Here is a 14,635-nt window from a genome sequence, read left to right as displayed (position 1 = left end):
AGCCAAAGAGAAAGCCAGGGTGGTGTGTCCTGTAAGGCCTCTGAAACACTGACCTACCATTGCAGTTTCACCCCACTTCTGAGCCCTGCTAGGATTTGAAACATGGCCTTTGTGGAGGAGGCACCTCATCTGAGGCTGAGTGCAGCCAAATCAAGCCTCCCCCTCGGGGGCAGTTATTGCTCAGAGCATCTCTGTGGGGGCAGGGCCTGTGTCTGTGTCCCCATACCCAGCAGCTGGTACACTAGAGATGCTTCATAAATGTTTACTGGGGGCAGCCCGGGTGGCTCAGTGGTTTAGCGCCGCCTTCTGCCCAGGGCCTGATCCTGGAGACCTGGGATCGAGTCCCACATAAGGCTTCCTGTATGGAGCCTGCTTCTCCCTCTGCCTGTGTCTTTGCCTCTCTCTCTCTCCTCTCTCTCTCTCTTTCTCTCTCTCTCTCTCTCTCTCTCTCTCTCTGTCTCTCATGAATAAATAAATAAAATCTTTTTTAAAAAATAAAATAAATGTTTACTGGTTGAATGAAAGAGTCATCATAGTGCAAAACAGCCTATTGTAAAGATAAAATTAGATCAAAATGGTTGCTTCAGATGGCAGTGGAAACCAGCACTCTACTTTCCTCCTGTCCTTGGACTTTGCTTCTTTTAATGTTACCTTAACATTATTTGAGATAAATCATTAGCTGGAAAACTTGAATCTTATCCATTAAATGCTTTCATTTTAATCTACCTTTCCTATCAAATCCAATTCAGATAAAATTATGTGTTTTCTGTGATAGTGGTAATCTTTTAAGCCAATTGTGACCTCCATTCCTTTTCCTTCTCTCCAGCATGCAAGTGCAATGGGCATGCCTCTCTCTGTAACACCAACACGGGCAAGTGCTTCTGCACCACCAAGGGCGTCAAGGGGGACGAGTGCCAGCTGTGAGTACCACACTCCTGGGACCTCTGCCACAGGCCACACCTGGATTTAGTGACTGAGAGCCAGGCCAGCTAGGTCTGTACAGCCAGGAAGGTCAAGGGGCTATGAAGCTGCTGGACCACAAGAGCCACCCCTTCCCTGTGCCCTTTTGTCATGGTCTCTGGGGGATCCCCAGGTTGATGAATTCGGAATTCTGCCTTTTCTATTTCAACAGGTCTCATTCAGTTAGCCTCCAAACTGAGGAGGTCACAAGTTCAGCAGCAATTCCTTGATGGCTCTTCAGTTCACATTTTTATGTTTGAGTGACACTGACATTTCCTGTGTTGCTGACTTGGATGAGTCTTTTAACTTCAACCATTGTTCAGTTTTTGTCATATCAGGAGATTGCACCCTTTCCTGAGAAAGACCTGGAAGAGTTGGTATTCCAGGACAATCTTTTATTTAGCATTTTGGTTGTCTAATAGTGGAGATGATCCTCTGGCTTGGAGAGGCTCATCAACACTCCCTGTTCTAGCATTTTACGTGGTGAAGTATGTTAGACATCTTCCAGGGAAGAGTCTGGAGTTCCCATACATGAAGATGCAGATAGCGTCAGATAGACACAGAGTTTTAGTCCCGGCTCTGCCGCGATGAAGCAGAGCACTCTTGAGACATATCACTTAACTGAGCTGAGCCTCAGTTTCCCTATCAATAGCAGGACTAGCAATAATTGTTTTTAGTGCCTTGGTGAGTTGAAACAAGAGATTGTTCCCTGACAAATATATATCTATCTGCCTCACCAGAAAACCTCATAAAACACATGCTCCAGGTTTACTCATTCTCTCAAGAAGAGACTTAAGAGAGAGAGATGTTTAGTAGTATCACAACATTGGGCTGATACAAGCAGGTACCTCATTAGTAAACTTTGGTTTTTTTTTTTTTTTTTTCAAAAAACACTAATAATGAGGTCATCAGTGGTTGAGATGTTGATCATGATGTTCAAGGAAGGAATTGCTCTGTCTGCATTTTATAGTTTATACCATTAGTCATATTTACTGATTTCATGATGCCTTAAACCCAATACATGAAGAAATGTCTAATCAAAGATTAAGCTTAGCTTTTGGACCTAGGTTCAAACAGAACAATAGGGCAAAATTAATCACTCCTGCCCTTAGTTAGGCATGCAATAACAAAATGAGGCATAGGTCCAGTGGAAGACTTTCTCTTCAAGAGATTTTAGAAAGAAGCAAGTGCTGAGAATCATCCTGGATTAAAGGACACAATATCATGTATTATTTATCTGAGAAAAGTGCTTGACCCAAGCTTTCCCCCCTTTCTTAGTAGCTCTTAGTTACTGGGCCTGCCAGTATGAATGGCTTTGTGAAGTGAGAGACTGGGCTTTGCCGATATTCACAGATGATATTTGTGGGGGGAAGTAACAATTTTTTTTTTATTAGAACTTATTTTTTTTTCCAGACTGGCAAACCATGTTCAAGGAGTTGTTTTTTTTTTTTTTTTAAGTGAAAGTGATTCTCATTCTTTTCTTATTAAAGAACAGGATCAGTTTTATCCAGGGAGAGTAGGAAGGAAATAAGATGAATATTTGAAAAATATTTTGACTTCACTTTTAGAGGACTAAATAGTCCACACAAAAGTGGAAATGTGTTTTTCAAGATAATAAATAGTATCTAGGTTTATTAAATTTGGACTTGTCTCCTGCACTTTGGCAAATGTTTATCAGTTGGCAGGTGGTGTGAAACTGCTGGGCGGTCTGTACTCAACATGGATACACACCCTCATCAGCTTACCTGATCTAAGTGACAGTGAAAAATGTGATTATACTGATTCACACTTGTTTGTAGTTTAGTTTTATATAAAAGGATCTGCTTGGTTTTAAAATGAATGTTGAGGGGATCTCTGGGTGGCTCAGTGGTTTAAGCGCCTGCCTTCCGCCCAGGGCGTGATCCTGGAGTCCTGGGGTCAGTCCCACATCAGGCTCCCTGCGTGGAGCCTGCTTCTCCCTCTGCCTATGTCTCTGCCTCTCTCTCTCTTCTGTCTCTCATGAATAAACAAATAAAATCTTTAAAAAAAATAAAAAATAAAATGAATGTTGATTTTGTTTTACCTAGCAATAGAAAATAATCTTTATTTTTATCCTTCTAGGTGTGAGGTGGAAAATCGATACCAGGGAAATCCTCTCAAAGGAACATGTTACTGTAAGTGTCTTCACAATACATATTTGTCTAGAAGCAGAGTAGAGTAGTCTACTAAAACTTTGTTATTTGCTTTAACATGGTTTGAGAATGGTAAGTGCTAAAAGAATATAGAAGCCATTAGTGAAAGTGTGTCCTAGTTTTTTTTTTTAAGATTTATTTATTTATTCATGAGAGACACAGACTGAGAGAGAGAGGCAGAGACGTAGGCAGAGGGAGAAGCAGGCTCCCCACAGGAAGCCTGATGCGGGACCCGATCCCGGATCCCGGGATCATGACCTGAGCCCAAGGCAGGCACCCAACCACTGAGCCACCCAGGTGTCCCAAGTGTGTCCCAATTTGATGTATTTGCATTCTATTACACTTATGACATATAGCAATGCCATTTTAAATTGTGTTAATTATGATTGTGGTTTATGTTAATATGTCCATGGAAGATATCAGGGGAGAATACAGAGATAGGCATCTCTGGCTTTCCTCTGTTTATATTCCTTTGAAACCTTATTTCATTTGCCATTACCTTTTTGGCGTTAACACATTTCACATTTTAGGATGTATAGATCAGAAACACATTTTATTTTTAATATTTTATTTATTTAGAGAGCACAGTCCACGGGCAGGGCAGAAGAAGAGGAAGAGAAGGAATCTCTGGTTGACTCCACACTGAATGTGGAACTGAACGTGGGGCTCAATCCCAGCACCCTGAGATGAACTCAAGAGTTGGTTGCTCAACTGACTGAGTCACCAGTGTCTCCAGAAACAAAATTTTTTAAAAGATTTATTTATTTATTTTAGAGAGACAGAGAAATAGCTGGGGGGAGGGGAAGAAGAGGGCATGGGAGCAGAGAGAGGGAGAGAATCACAAGCAGATTCCCCACTGACTGCTGAGCTTGAGGGAAGGCTCAGTCTCATGACCCTGAAATCAAGAGTCAGAGGCTTAACCAACTGAGCCACCCAGGTGCTCCCTCAGAAATAATTTTTTAAATATAGTTGAAGTAATGATTCTCTCTGAAACTTATTTGTGTTAATCACCTCTTTAGGAATTAATAAATAAAATATCTAATGACTGACATTCAGTGAAAGGTAAATCTGGCACAGGAACTAGGTCCTTCTGGGTAAATGTGGTTTTCTTCCTATAAGAATCCATCCACATAGTAGGCAAAATTATGAAACCAGAGAAAAGGAGTTAATATTTTGGCATATCCACTATAATTATGTACCTCCTTTCCTGGGTTGAACAGCATCCACTCACAATTCATGTCCACCTGGAAACTATAAACATGATATATATCTTATGTGTGTGTGTGTCTGTATACAAACCACATAAACATATACCTATATTTCTTCTAGAAGAAAAGAAGAGAAAAACTTCATTACTGTGTAGTAGAAAGAGTTCTTAGATGTGATTCCAAAAGCACGACTCATAAGAAAAAATTATTAGGACTTTATCAAAAGTTAACACTTGTTGGACGCCTGGGTGGCTCGGCAGTTTGGCGCCTGCCTTTGGCCCGGAGTGTGATCCTAGAGTCCCAGGATTGAGTCCTGCATCGGGCTCCCTGCATGGAGCCTGCTTCTCCCCCTGCCTGTGTGCCTCTCTCTCTGTCTCTCATGAATAAATAAATAAAATCTTTAAGAAAAAGTTAAAACTTGTGTTTTGTTAAAAAAAACACCATTTAAAAAGTAAAATGCAAGCCATGGAGAAGAGAAAATGTTTGCAAATTATGTATTTGAGGAGCTTGTATCCAGGATGTATTTTTAAAAACTCTTACAACTGAATGAGGAGACAATTCTAATTGAAAACAGACAATGATTTGAATAGACATTTCACCAAAGAAGATAGATGATTGGCCAACAGGAACAAAATGTGTAACATCGTTATACATTTAGGGTATGTGTTTTAAAACCACATTGAGATACGCCCTTAGAATAACTAGAGTCAATAGCCAACACTGGCTAATTACCTTAATAGAAGGTAACAGGTTTTCACATTTGCTCTACATTCAGTCTATCGAATACATCTCTTTGGTTAAAAGTACATTTAAAAAAACCTGGCCTCACCAGATGTAATTGGAAAGGGGTGGGATATTTAATAACCTCTTCAGATAATTATGGATAATATCCTTTGATAACCATACCAAAACTAGACAACTGGTTGTTTCTTAAAGGTTAAATGTGGAACCTGGAACTACTTTGGTGAATTTTTAAAAAGATTTTATTTATTTATTTCATTTTAAAGAAAGAGAGAGAGCTCACAAGCAGGAGGAGCAGAGGGGGAGAGAAGGGGACAGGGAAAGAATCCCAAACAGACTGTGCACTGAGGGCTAAATCTCATGACACTATCATGACTAGAGCCGAAACCAAGGGTTGGACACTTACCCAACTAAGCCACCCAGATGCCCCACCATATCAGTGAATTTTTTGTAACTTGGTACATTGTAACCTATCTTGAAAAAATAAAGCCAGTACCAAATACCAGGATTTAGTAGTGAAATGGGCAATATAACCTGGATATAAGCTCCTCCTCAAATACATGATTTGCAAACATTTTCTCTTCTCTGTGGCTTGCTTTTTACTTTTAAATTAAAAAAAAATACAAGTTTTAACTTTTGATAAAAGTCCCAATGAACATTCTTTGTGTGAATTTAAAATGGTGTAGGCACTTTGGCAAACCATTTGGCAGTTTCTTAAACAGTTAAAAATAAACTTACCCAAAACTCTCCATCCCCCTCTTCCCCTAGCCCCTGGCAGTCATCATTCTGTTTCTATAATGTTGACTATTCTAGACATCTCATATAAGTACAATAATATAATACTGGTCTTTTGTGACTGGCTTATTCATTTGGCATAGTGTCTTCAAAGTTGTTCCAGGCTGTAATGTATATCAGAATTTCCTTCCTTTTTAATATTACACTTTATGTATACTATTGATGGACCTTTGGGTTGCTTCCATCTTTTGGCTTTTGTGAATAATAGCTGTGATCTGTGTGGCTACTGTGAACATGGTTTATATATATCACTTCAAGATCCTGCTTTCAGTTCTTTGGGTATGTACTCCAGAGTAGAACTGCTGGATCATTTGATAATTCTGTTTTTAAGTTTTCTGAGAAACTACCATACTGTTTTCCACATTAGCTGTACCATTTCACCCTCCTACTAGCAGTGCACAAGGTTTCCAGTTTCTCCACATCCCCACCAACATTTACCATCTTCTGTTTTTTTTTTTTTTTTAATTTTATTTATTTATGATAGTCACACACACAGAGAGAGAGAGAGAGAGGCAGAGACACAGGCAGAGGGAGAAGCAGGCTCCATGCACCGGGAGCCCGACGTGGGATTCGATCCCGGGTCTCCAGGATCGCACCCTGGCCAAAGGCAGGCGCTAAACCACTGTGCCAGATAGTGGCCATCCTATTGTGTGTGAGGTGGTATCTCATTGTAATTTAACTGATTTGTATTTTCCTAATGATTTATGATGTTGAGCATCTTCTCATATGCTTACTGGCCATTTGTATACCCTCTTGTGAGAAATATCTGTTCAACTCCTCTGTCCATTTTTAAATCAGGTTGTTGAGTTGTACAATTGACTTTTTATTTTTTATTTTATTTTTTACAATTGACTTTTTAGAATTAAATTATGCCATCTTTGGGCAGCTCTTTCTGCCCACAGGTCCTGTCCTTGTGGTTTAATAAAACCACCTTTTTGTACCAAAAAAAAAAAAAAAAAAGAAAATTCCACCATCTTTGCCCAGTAGGCTTTCTATAAAGCTCTTTTCTTTTGCTACATCACTTTAGTCTTTGAAGACTTTCTTGCTTTCAAAAATAAGTAATCAAGGCACATATTCATTGCCCCAGACCTGGAATCAACCATTTTTCCATGGAGTCTTAGTTTCTTTTATACCATTGAATTATAACTTTGGGGATGTCTGGGTGGCTCAATGGTTGAGCGCCTGCCTTCCACTCAGGGCGTGATCCTGGAGTCCCGGGATCGAGACCCACATTGGGCTCCCTGCATGGAGCCTGCTTCTCCCTCTGCCTGTGTCTCTGCCTCTCTCTCTCTGTGTCTCTCATGAATAAATAAATAAAATCTTTAAAAAAAATTTGTAACTTTGAATCCCTAAACAAACCTAGCATATAATAGAGCTACAATTAATATTTGCAGGTGAGCTAGGTTAGAGCCTAAAATCTCAATCAGGATCATGATATAAAGAGAGTTTGATAGGTTATTCTAAATAAAACAATACTGCCCACAGACTTGACTTCCTTTGAAAAGCCTCCCAGCCACCAGGTATAAATGAGCTAAATGTTTCCTGGCTATTGAATATTTAGAAGAAAATCAATCTGTATCTCTAGAGACCTGTTGTGTTTTGTTTTCATTTTTAAATATACATTTCTTTCTTTCCATAGATACTCTTCTTATTGACTATCAGTTCACTTTTAGCCTGTCCCAGGAAGATGACCGCTATTATACAGCCATCAATTTTGTGGCTACTCCCGATGAAGTAAGATTTTAAAAGTTTTCTTGCTTTGTTTTGAATTCGTGTGGATCTTTTTCTTGATCTTTGTGAATAGAAGCACTGCATTAGCAGTGGCCTTCAGAGTGGAGTACACAGGACTATGTTTAGAGGTTCAGGAAAGAAATGTTAGAATCTACACTTTATCTCCTGTCCATCTCAGAGGCCAGAATGGTATTGTTCAGATTTACCAGGATCTGATACCCAGACTGCCACTGACTCCACACATACTTGCTTTTCCATCAGCCCATCGCAGCTCCCACAGAAAAGGAGAGGAGACTGGAAGGGGACTTCCCCCATCAGTGGGGCACATAGCAGAGCCCAGATTTACTCTCTCAAAACAGACCAGAGTTAACAAATATCTGCAAAAAGACTGCAGAATGAAATTAATGCCAGTGTTGTATGGAAGGCTTCTGAGGTGATCTGTACCCAGACAAAGTTGTTAGCCTTATTAAGAGGTAAAAACAGTGAAGATGTAGTCAGGTCCAACCAGAAGTTAACCTGAAATAATTGGAATTATTAGGACAACTAATTGAAAGGTGGATTTATATCTACTTTCATTAACGATGAACCCTATCCTGACATAAGGTACTACCTGGTAGTAGCAGGGAGCCAATATAGCATGACATTTAAAAGTGAAATGTCTAAAACATGAAGACATACCTATACGATTTCTTTAACGAAATATGAAGTCAATGGCCACTCCAGTAAATAATGACATTTTACTAAACTTGATGATAAATTATTTAGGAACTTCCTTAATGGTTTCTTATTTCTCATCAACATACACAAAGCATTAAAAAATGCCTGTCACAATAAACATGATGAATAATTCATGGAAAATAGTATGACAGTAAGCCAGGTTATATTCCTTTGTTAACAAATGTTATTGTTAACAAACATTGCTAAATCTAAAAAATAAATTAATAGCAGAACAAAATCCAGAGTGTGGAATGTTTACAATTATATGAAAGTAAGTTCTGTTTTTATATTCCATTTTAATAATAAAATTAAGAAGAAATGTATTAGTGAATTTCTTTTTAAGTAAAAATAATAAATAACCTTAAATGAAAATATTATATGCACAGACTGTGTATCATATCATTTGAATGGCTGTGTTGACTAGAATTAAAAAAAAAAAAGACTTTAGGATAAGATTATAGCAAAAGTACCACACATGAAATTTATTTAATATTTTATTCATAAGCAGGTGGTTGAAATACTCAGTCTTTCACAAAGTAATTGATGTTGTTAATTTTATTTTATTTATTTATTTATTTATTTATTTATTTATTTTGTTAATTTTTTTTTTATTTTTTAATTTTTTAATTTTTATTTATTTATGATAGTCACACAGAGAGAGAGAGAGAGGCAGAGACACAGGCAGAGGGAGAAGCAGGCTCCACGCACCAGGAGCCTGATGTGGGATTCGATCCTGGGTCTCCAGGATCGCGCCCTGAGCCAAAGGCAGGCGCCAAACCGCTGCGCCACCCAGGGATCCCTTGTTAATTTTATTTTAAATAAACATAATAAACTATTGGTAATACATATTAATAAGGAGAGTGATCATGAAAATCTTTTGACCTCTTTGGAGTTCCCTGTTTTCTTATGACAGAATATTTCATAGTGTTAGCTAAAGTGTATGTTCTGTCTTTTATTAAAGCACAAGTTTATTGATCCTTTCCATGGAAACAAGTAATTGTTAGTAGTGTTCTTCCAGCATATATTAAAAATAAACAAACACTTGAGCTTCTCCTGCAAGAGGAAGGTGAGATTGTATCAATAAACAAGAAGGTAATTAACTGCTTTGAGAGAGAAACTTCTGGTTTCAAAATCACTGTTTGGAAATGTTTCCATTGTTATGATTTTGTGCTGTAAATACCATCAAAACAATACCCTTAAAAATCTGTTGTTCTCATTTGTTTTTTTGGTCTCTCAAGATGAAGAATTTCAGCAGGATTGGGTCCATTTATAAAATATAAAAATACAACATCTGATTCATTAGCAAAAATAATTATTTGACCACAAGAAAGAGATTAGTCAAATTTCAGTGAAAACTAAAAATTAGTATTACAATTTACCGAGTGTACCCAGTAGTGCACTTTTATCTATTGGCTCAGCACATTTCCCAGAGATTTCTTTCTCAGTCATTCAACCAAGAATCAAATAAATTAAACTAGTTCTTCAAATTATTGTATCTCGATAAGAGATAAATAAGTAAATAAGGTTTTCAAAGCTAATAAAAAAAATTCAGTCATATTTCTCTAGAAATAATATTTTTAGTGAGAGAAAAATGTTTTTTAAATCTTGAATGAATACAGTCAAAATATTTTTTTAAGTTACTTTATTTCAGCTTTTTATGCTTTTTTTTAAAAACCATTTTCACTTTGGAGAACTTTACACTGTATGTAGTCTATCAGTTCAGAAGTACATAGGTTTAATTTATAAATACATATAAATTGAAGACTTGGTTCAATGTTTACTTATCAGCATGAGCTCTCCAGACATTTGGAAACAGCTGCCCAGAGGATCCTTAGGAGGCTGACTCCCTTAACATAGGTCATAGGATTTAAGTCATCGTGCTCTGGTCAGGGACTTTTTTAAAACATACTTTTTTATGGAGTTAAGCATTTGATAAGCATTAAATTACATACACATTTATGGGAGAGAAATGAAATTTATTTGGGATATATTGTTTATGTTGGTCAGAAATGTAACTCTCTTACAAGTGTGAGTTTCTTTTAAGACACTGTAAAATATCTGTTTTGTAGTTAAGAAAATTGAGATTTTAATTTTAATTAGCATTTTAGATTTAGATTTTAATTAGCAAATTAAAATTTAAAGCATTTTAGATTTAGATTTTAATTAGCAAATTTTAATTACTACTTTATTTTAAAATCTGAAAACTGTTGTAATTAATTTTCTAACTATTTGCACTGCTCATCAGCAAAACAGGGATTTGGACATGTTCATCAATGCCTCCAAAAACTTCAACCTCAACATCACCTGGGCTGCCAGCTTCTCAGGTAAAGACATAACTAGAGAAGATCTTCCAAGTAGAGTAGATTGGTAACAGATTGAGAAATAGAATGTAGTTGTTGAGAAAAGGGGCTCTGGAGACAGATGGGCTTGAAACCCACCTTTGCCACTGATTACCTAGGAGACCTTGAACAAGTGTCTAAACCCCTTTCTAGACCTTAGGTAATGTTATCTGTCATAAAGAAAAGATAGCAATACTTATCTCCTAGAATTGTTGTATCGATTAAATCAGGTTATACATGCTAGCACCTCCAGTGGTATCAGGCTCAGTTCATGCTCATCACCCCTGCCCTGCTATCAGCTATGATAGCACTGCTGCAGACACTGCTCTGGCACTCCCATCGTCATCCCTGTTCAGGCTTCAGAAATGGAAAATGGAAATGACTCAAGAGTTTCAAGAAATGGAAATATTTAAAATAGAATGAGATCTTGGTAGACAAAGGGAAGTATACTTTGGAAATTAAATCAGGCTCGAAAAACATAGTGTTTGCTCCCATCTGTGTTGCTGCAATTCACTAAAGAAGATCTGGGCAAAAGATCTACTGAGGATCTAACAGGTGGGCCTGATGTAATGCCTACAAACATAGCACAACAAATGTGGGTTTGAACTCTGCCTGTTACCACCCATGCTGCACTGTGCAATTGGGCAGATTAAGCTTTCTGAGCCACTTTCCTCATGGATACAGGGAATGCAAGAAACATCTAGCTGTACATGGGATGGTGAGGCTGAAATGAGACAATAAAGGAAGTAGTCCACATAGTGCTTGAAACACAGCGGTTTCTCATTGGATGCTAAAACTGCGCTTCTTTATCATTAGTCTTCCGGTACTAGTTTTTGGTCAAAACACAACCAGTTAGACTGAAGCAAAATTAAACATTACCTTTGCATGTCTTATGTTATCATGTCTTAAAAGATTGTATGGAATTCAGAAAAGGTTTGGAAACTTGCAGTAAGGAAACACTTTGAAGAAAAAGTCTGAATTATCAGAACACTGGGAGAAGGGCAACATCTCTGAACATGTGAATGCTTTTCAATGATTATTTTCAGTGAGCACCCAGCAGTCTGGACTCAAGTCACACTCAAGTTAATGCAGACATGGAAAAAATCTATTTTATGAATCTTTGTAGACACCAGAATTCCTGGCTGAGAGAGAATATGGAATGTTGAAGGACCATTTGGAAGTAGGATGGGTTTATACCAATTGGGGGGTTTAAATACAGTTGGAGCTGATAGCAGAAGGGACTGAGTGACCCTCTAGAGCTCCTTCCTTCCTGTTGCTGAGACATGAGGTCACTGGTAGTTAGGAAGTGGGAGGTGAATCAGTGTCCCTGGCATGAGAGATCAGAAGCATGGACAAACAGGTCTAAAGGGGAAATGCAAAGCAGTTTAAGTGCTCCATGCAGAATGAAAGCTGTTGCTTGTTAATAGGATTCTAGTGGTATCTGCATTTTCACAACTATGTGTCATCCATTGAGGTGGAGAGGAGTTGCAGAGCCTCCTGGCAGAACCATTCTAGTTAAGGGCACAGCCTTGCATATCAGCCTTCCCACTGCAAATCTCAACTCTGCTTATTCCTGGCTATGTGACCTGAATCAAGTTACTTAGTTTCTCCAAACCTCAGTGTTCTGATCTGTAAACGAGAATAATAAGAGTTATTGTTAGAATTAAATGAGGTTGTACTCTCAGAGGCTATTCCTGGAATGCAGTGTGTTCAGTACATGTTAACTGTTATTATTAATGAGGGCAGATTCTGTCCAGAAAAATAAAAAAAAGACTCTTGCATTTCATTCTTTTCTTCCTGATAGCGGGAACCCAGGCTGGAGAAGAGATGCCTGTTGTTTCAAAAACCAACATTAAGGAGTACAAAGATAGCTTTTCTAATGAGAAGTTCGATTTTCGCAACCACCCAAATATCACTTTCTTCGTTTATGTCAGTAATTTCACCTGGCCCATCAAAATTCAGGTAAGAAGTGTTTTTGGTCTCAACCTGCAGACATACTGAAATCACTCCAGTGGAGACTCAATCCACTAATTTGGAACTTGAGGTAAATGAGGCGTATGATATTGCTTTGCCTTTGTAGTATCTATGGCAGAAGAGTGCCAAGCACACGAACACCATAAAGAAGGTTGTGGTGTAGGGATGGCTTAAATCACTTAAGAAAGAGACTTATAAGCACTTTTGAAAGCAAGTTGGCCTGTTACAAATTTGTTAATTATAGCTGTATTCATCTCTTCACTGAGCGCTTGCCCTGTAAAAGCCTGGAGAGCTGTTCTGGAGTGAATTAGGAGGGTATAATGAAGCAAACACACTGAAACCAGTGAGTCAGTGTGAGGAGTGCCATACAAAAAGATGCCACAGCATTTATGGCATCTTTATTTTTTATTTTTATTTTTTTTTATTTTATGGCATCTTTAAAGGAAGATAGAGTGTGGTGCATGGCAGCATAAGGTTGCGTGTAAAAGCATAGGCCCTGTGGTCAGACAGATGTGGGTGTGAGTCCTGGCCTCTCCTAGACAGATCATGTAGCCTCTCCACATCTCAGATTTTCGGTATGTGACTTGACCTGCTGCTGCCACCGATGTTACCAGCCTCGAACCTTCTCTCTGTTCTCAGGGGACCAGTGGACTCCCTCTTAAAGACCAAGATGCATGGCCTTATTTTGCTCTCCAGGCCTTGCCTCAGTACTTTTTGCGTATACTCCCTCTATTTTGGGTAAATGTGGAATTCAGGGTTGGGTGGATTTTCCAGGGACTGGTGTGCCTTTAGCCGTAGAAGCGTGGTCCCGGGCTTGGTCTGTGGCCGTTTGCCGACTCTCAGAAGCAAGCCATTACTGATCAGTTAGGATGGGTGTGCAACCGAATCCTGGTGGTTTTGTGTTCATCCCTTGGGAGGATGACTAAAGAACAATCTTTTCATTCCTGGAATGTGGGAATAGGCTCTGTGTTGTGTTTTTTTCTCACCAGCCGCTTCCTTTTCTGTCTAGATGGTCCACAAACGTGTTCATCCTCTATCTGCTTTTCCCTTTATTTTATTTTTTTAAAGATTTTATTTATTTATTCATGACAGAGAGAGAGGCAGAGACATAGGCAGAGAGAGAAGCAGGCTCCTTACAGGGAGCCCGAAACGGGACTTGATCCCAGGATCGGGATCATATCCTGAGCCAAAGGCAGATGCTCAACTGCTGAGCCACCCAGGTGTCCTCCTGCTTTTCCCTTTAATCTTACACACTTCCTGCTTCCCTCCTCAGCCAGCCCTCTTGTGGTGTTGGCTCCCCATTTGTGTTTCCTCTTATCCATTCACCTATCAGCCCGCTACAAAACCTCCTCCCCTCACCACATCCTCTGACCAGGCTCTTTAGAGAATCTCCTTCCTTAAACATTGAGGTTGTTTGGGAATCAGGCATTGGTTCTCTTTAGTCTTCATCCCAGTTTCCCTGTAATTCCATCCCACTGTTGTAGGACTTATGGTACTATTTCTGTATTAGTGATTCTCAGTTCTGTCTCCAGCTCAGCTTCAACGAGCACTGCAGACCAGTATTCTTGGTTGCTGCCTAGACAGCTCTAATTGGATGATCACAAGCTCCTGCCATCAGCATTTAGTCACTCTTGTGACCCTAACCCCAAGGCCCATGCTTCCTTTCTCAATGAATGACATCACCGTTCATCCCGTTTTCTTTTGCTGTCCTTGTTCGGTTTTTATATCAAGGTTAAATTAACTGTTAATAATTATAAATTGAGGAGTTTTCTCATTTCTGGAAGAGATTATATAAGATTAGAATTATGTGAACCTTGAATACTTGATAGATCTCTCTTATAAAATCATTAGTATTTTATTTGTGGAGATTTTTTTTTTTTTTAAACTGTTGATTCAACTTCTTTAAAAGTTATAAGATATTTTGGATTTTCTCTTTCTATTCCAGCCATTTAAGATAATTTTTTCTAGGCATTAACTTATTTCATTTTTTAAAATGTAT

At 38.5% G+C, this 14,635-nt stretch overlaps 1 protein-coding gene across 4 annotated transcripts in view; it reads left to right on the top strand.

The window, feature by feature from the left end:
- Positions 1-14,635, top strand: part of ATRN (attractin) — a 161,557-nt gene that overhangs the window by 98,684 nt on the left and 48,238 nt on the right. For all 4 annotated transcript variants that reach the window (XR_007405710.1, XM_025469459.3, XM_049100733.1 and 1 more), the window contains 5 exons: positions 827-920; positions 3,061-3,113; positions 7,515-7,609; positions 10,569-10,647; positions 12,467-12,624. Coding sequence is in view for 3 of the 4 variants with exons in the window: in XM_025469459.3 (XP_025325244.1) it covers positions 827-920; positions 3,061-3,113; positions 7,515-7,609; positions 10,569-10,647; positions 12,467-12,624 (479 nt within the window). In the remaining variant the exon portion in view is untranslated. The remainder of the gene's footprint in view (positions 1-826; positions 921-3,060; positions 3,114-7,514; positions 7,610-10,568; positions 10,648-12,466; positions 12,625-14,635) is intronic.

Source organism: Canis lupus, chromosome 24, assembly GCF_003254725.2.
Source record: "Canis lupus dingo isolate Sandy chromosome 24, ASM325472v2, whole genome shotgun sequence".
NCBI lineage: Eukaryota > Metazoa > Chordata > Mammalia > Carnivora > Canidae > Canis > Canis lupus.
This window is presented reverse-complemented; position numbering and strand designations above follow the sequence as displayed.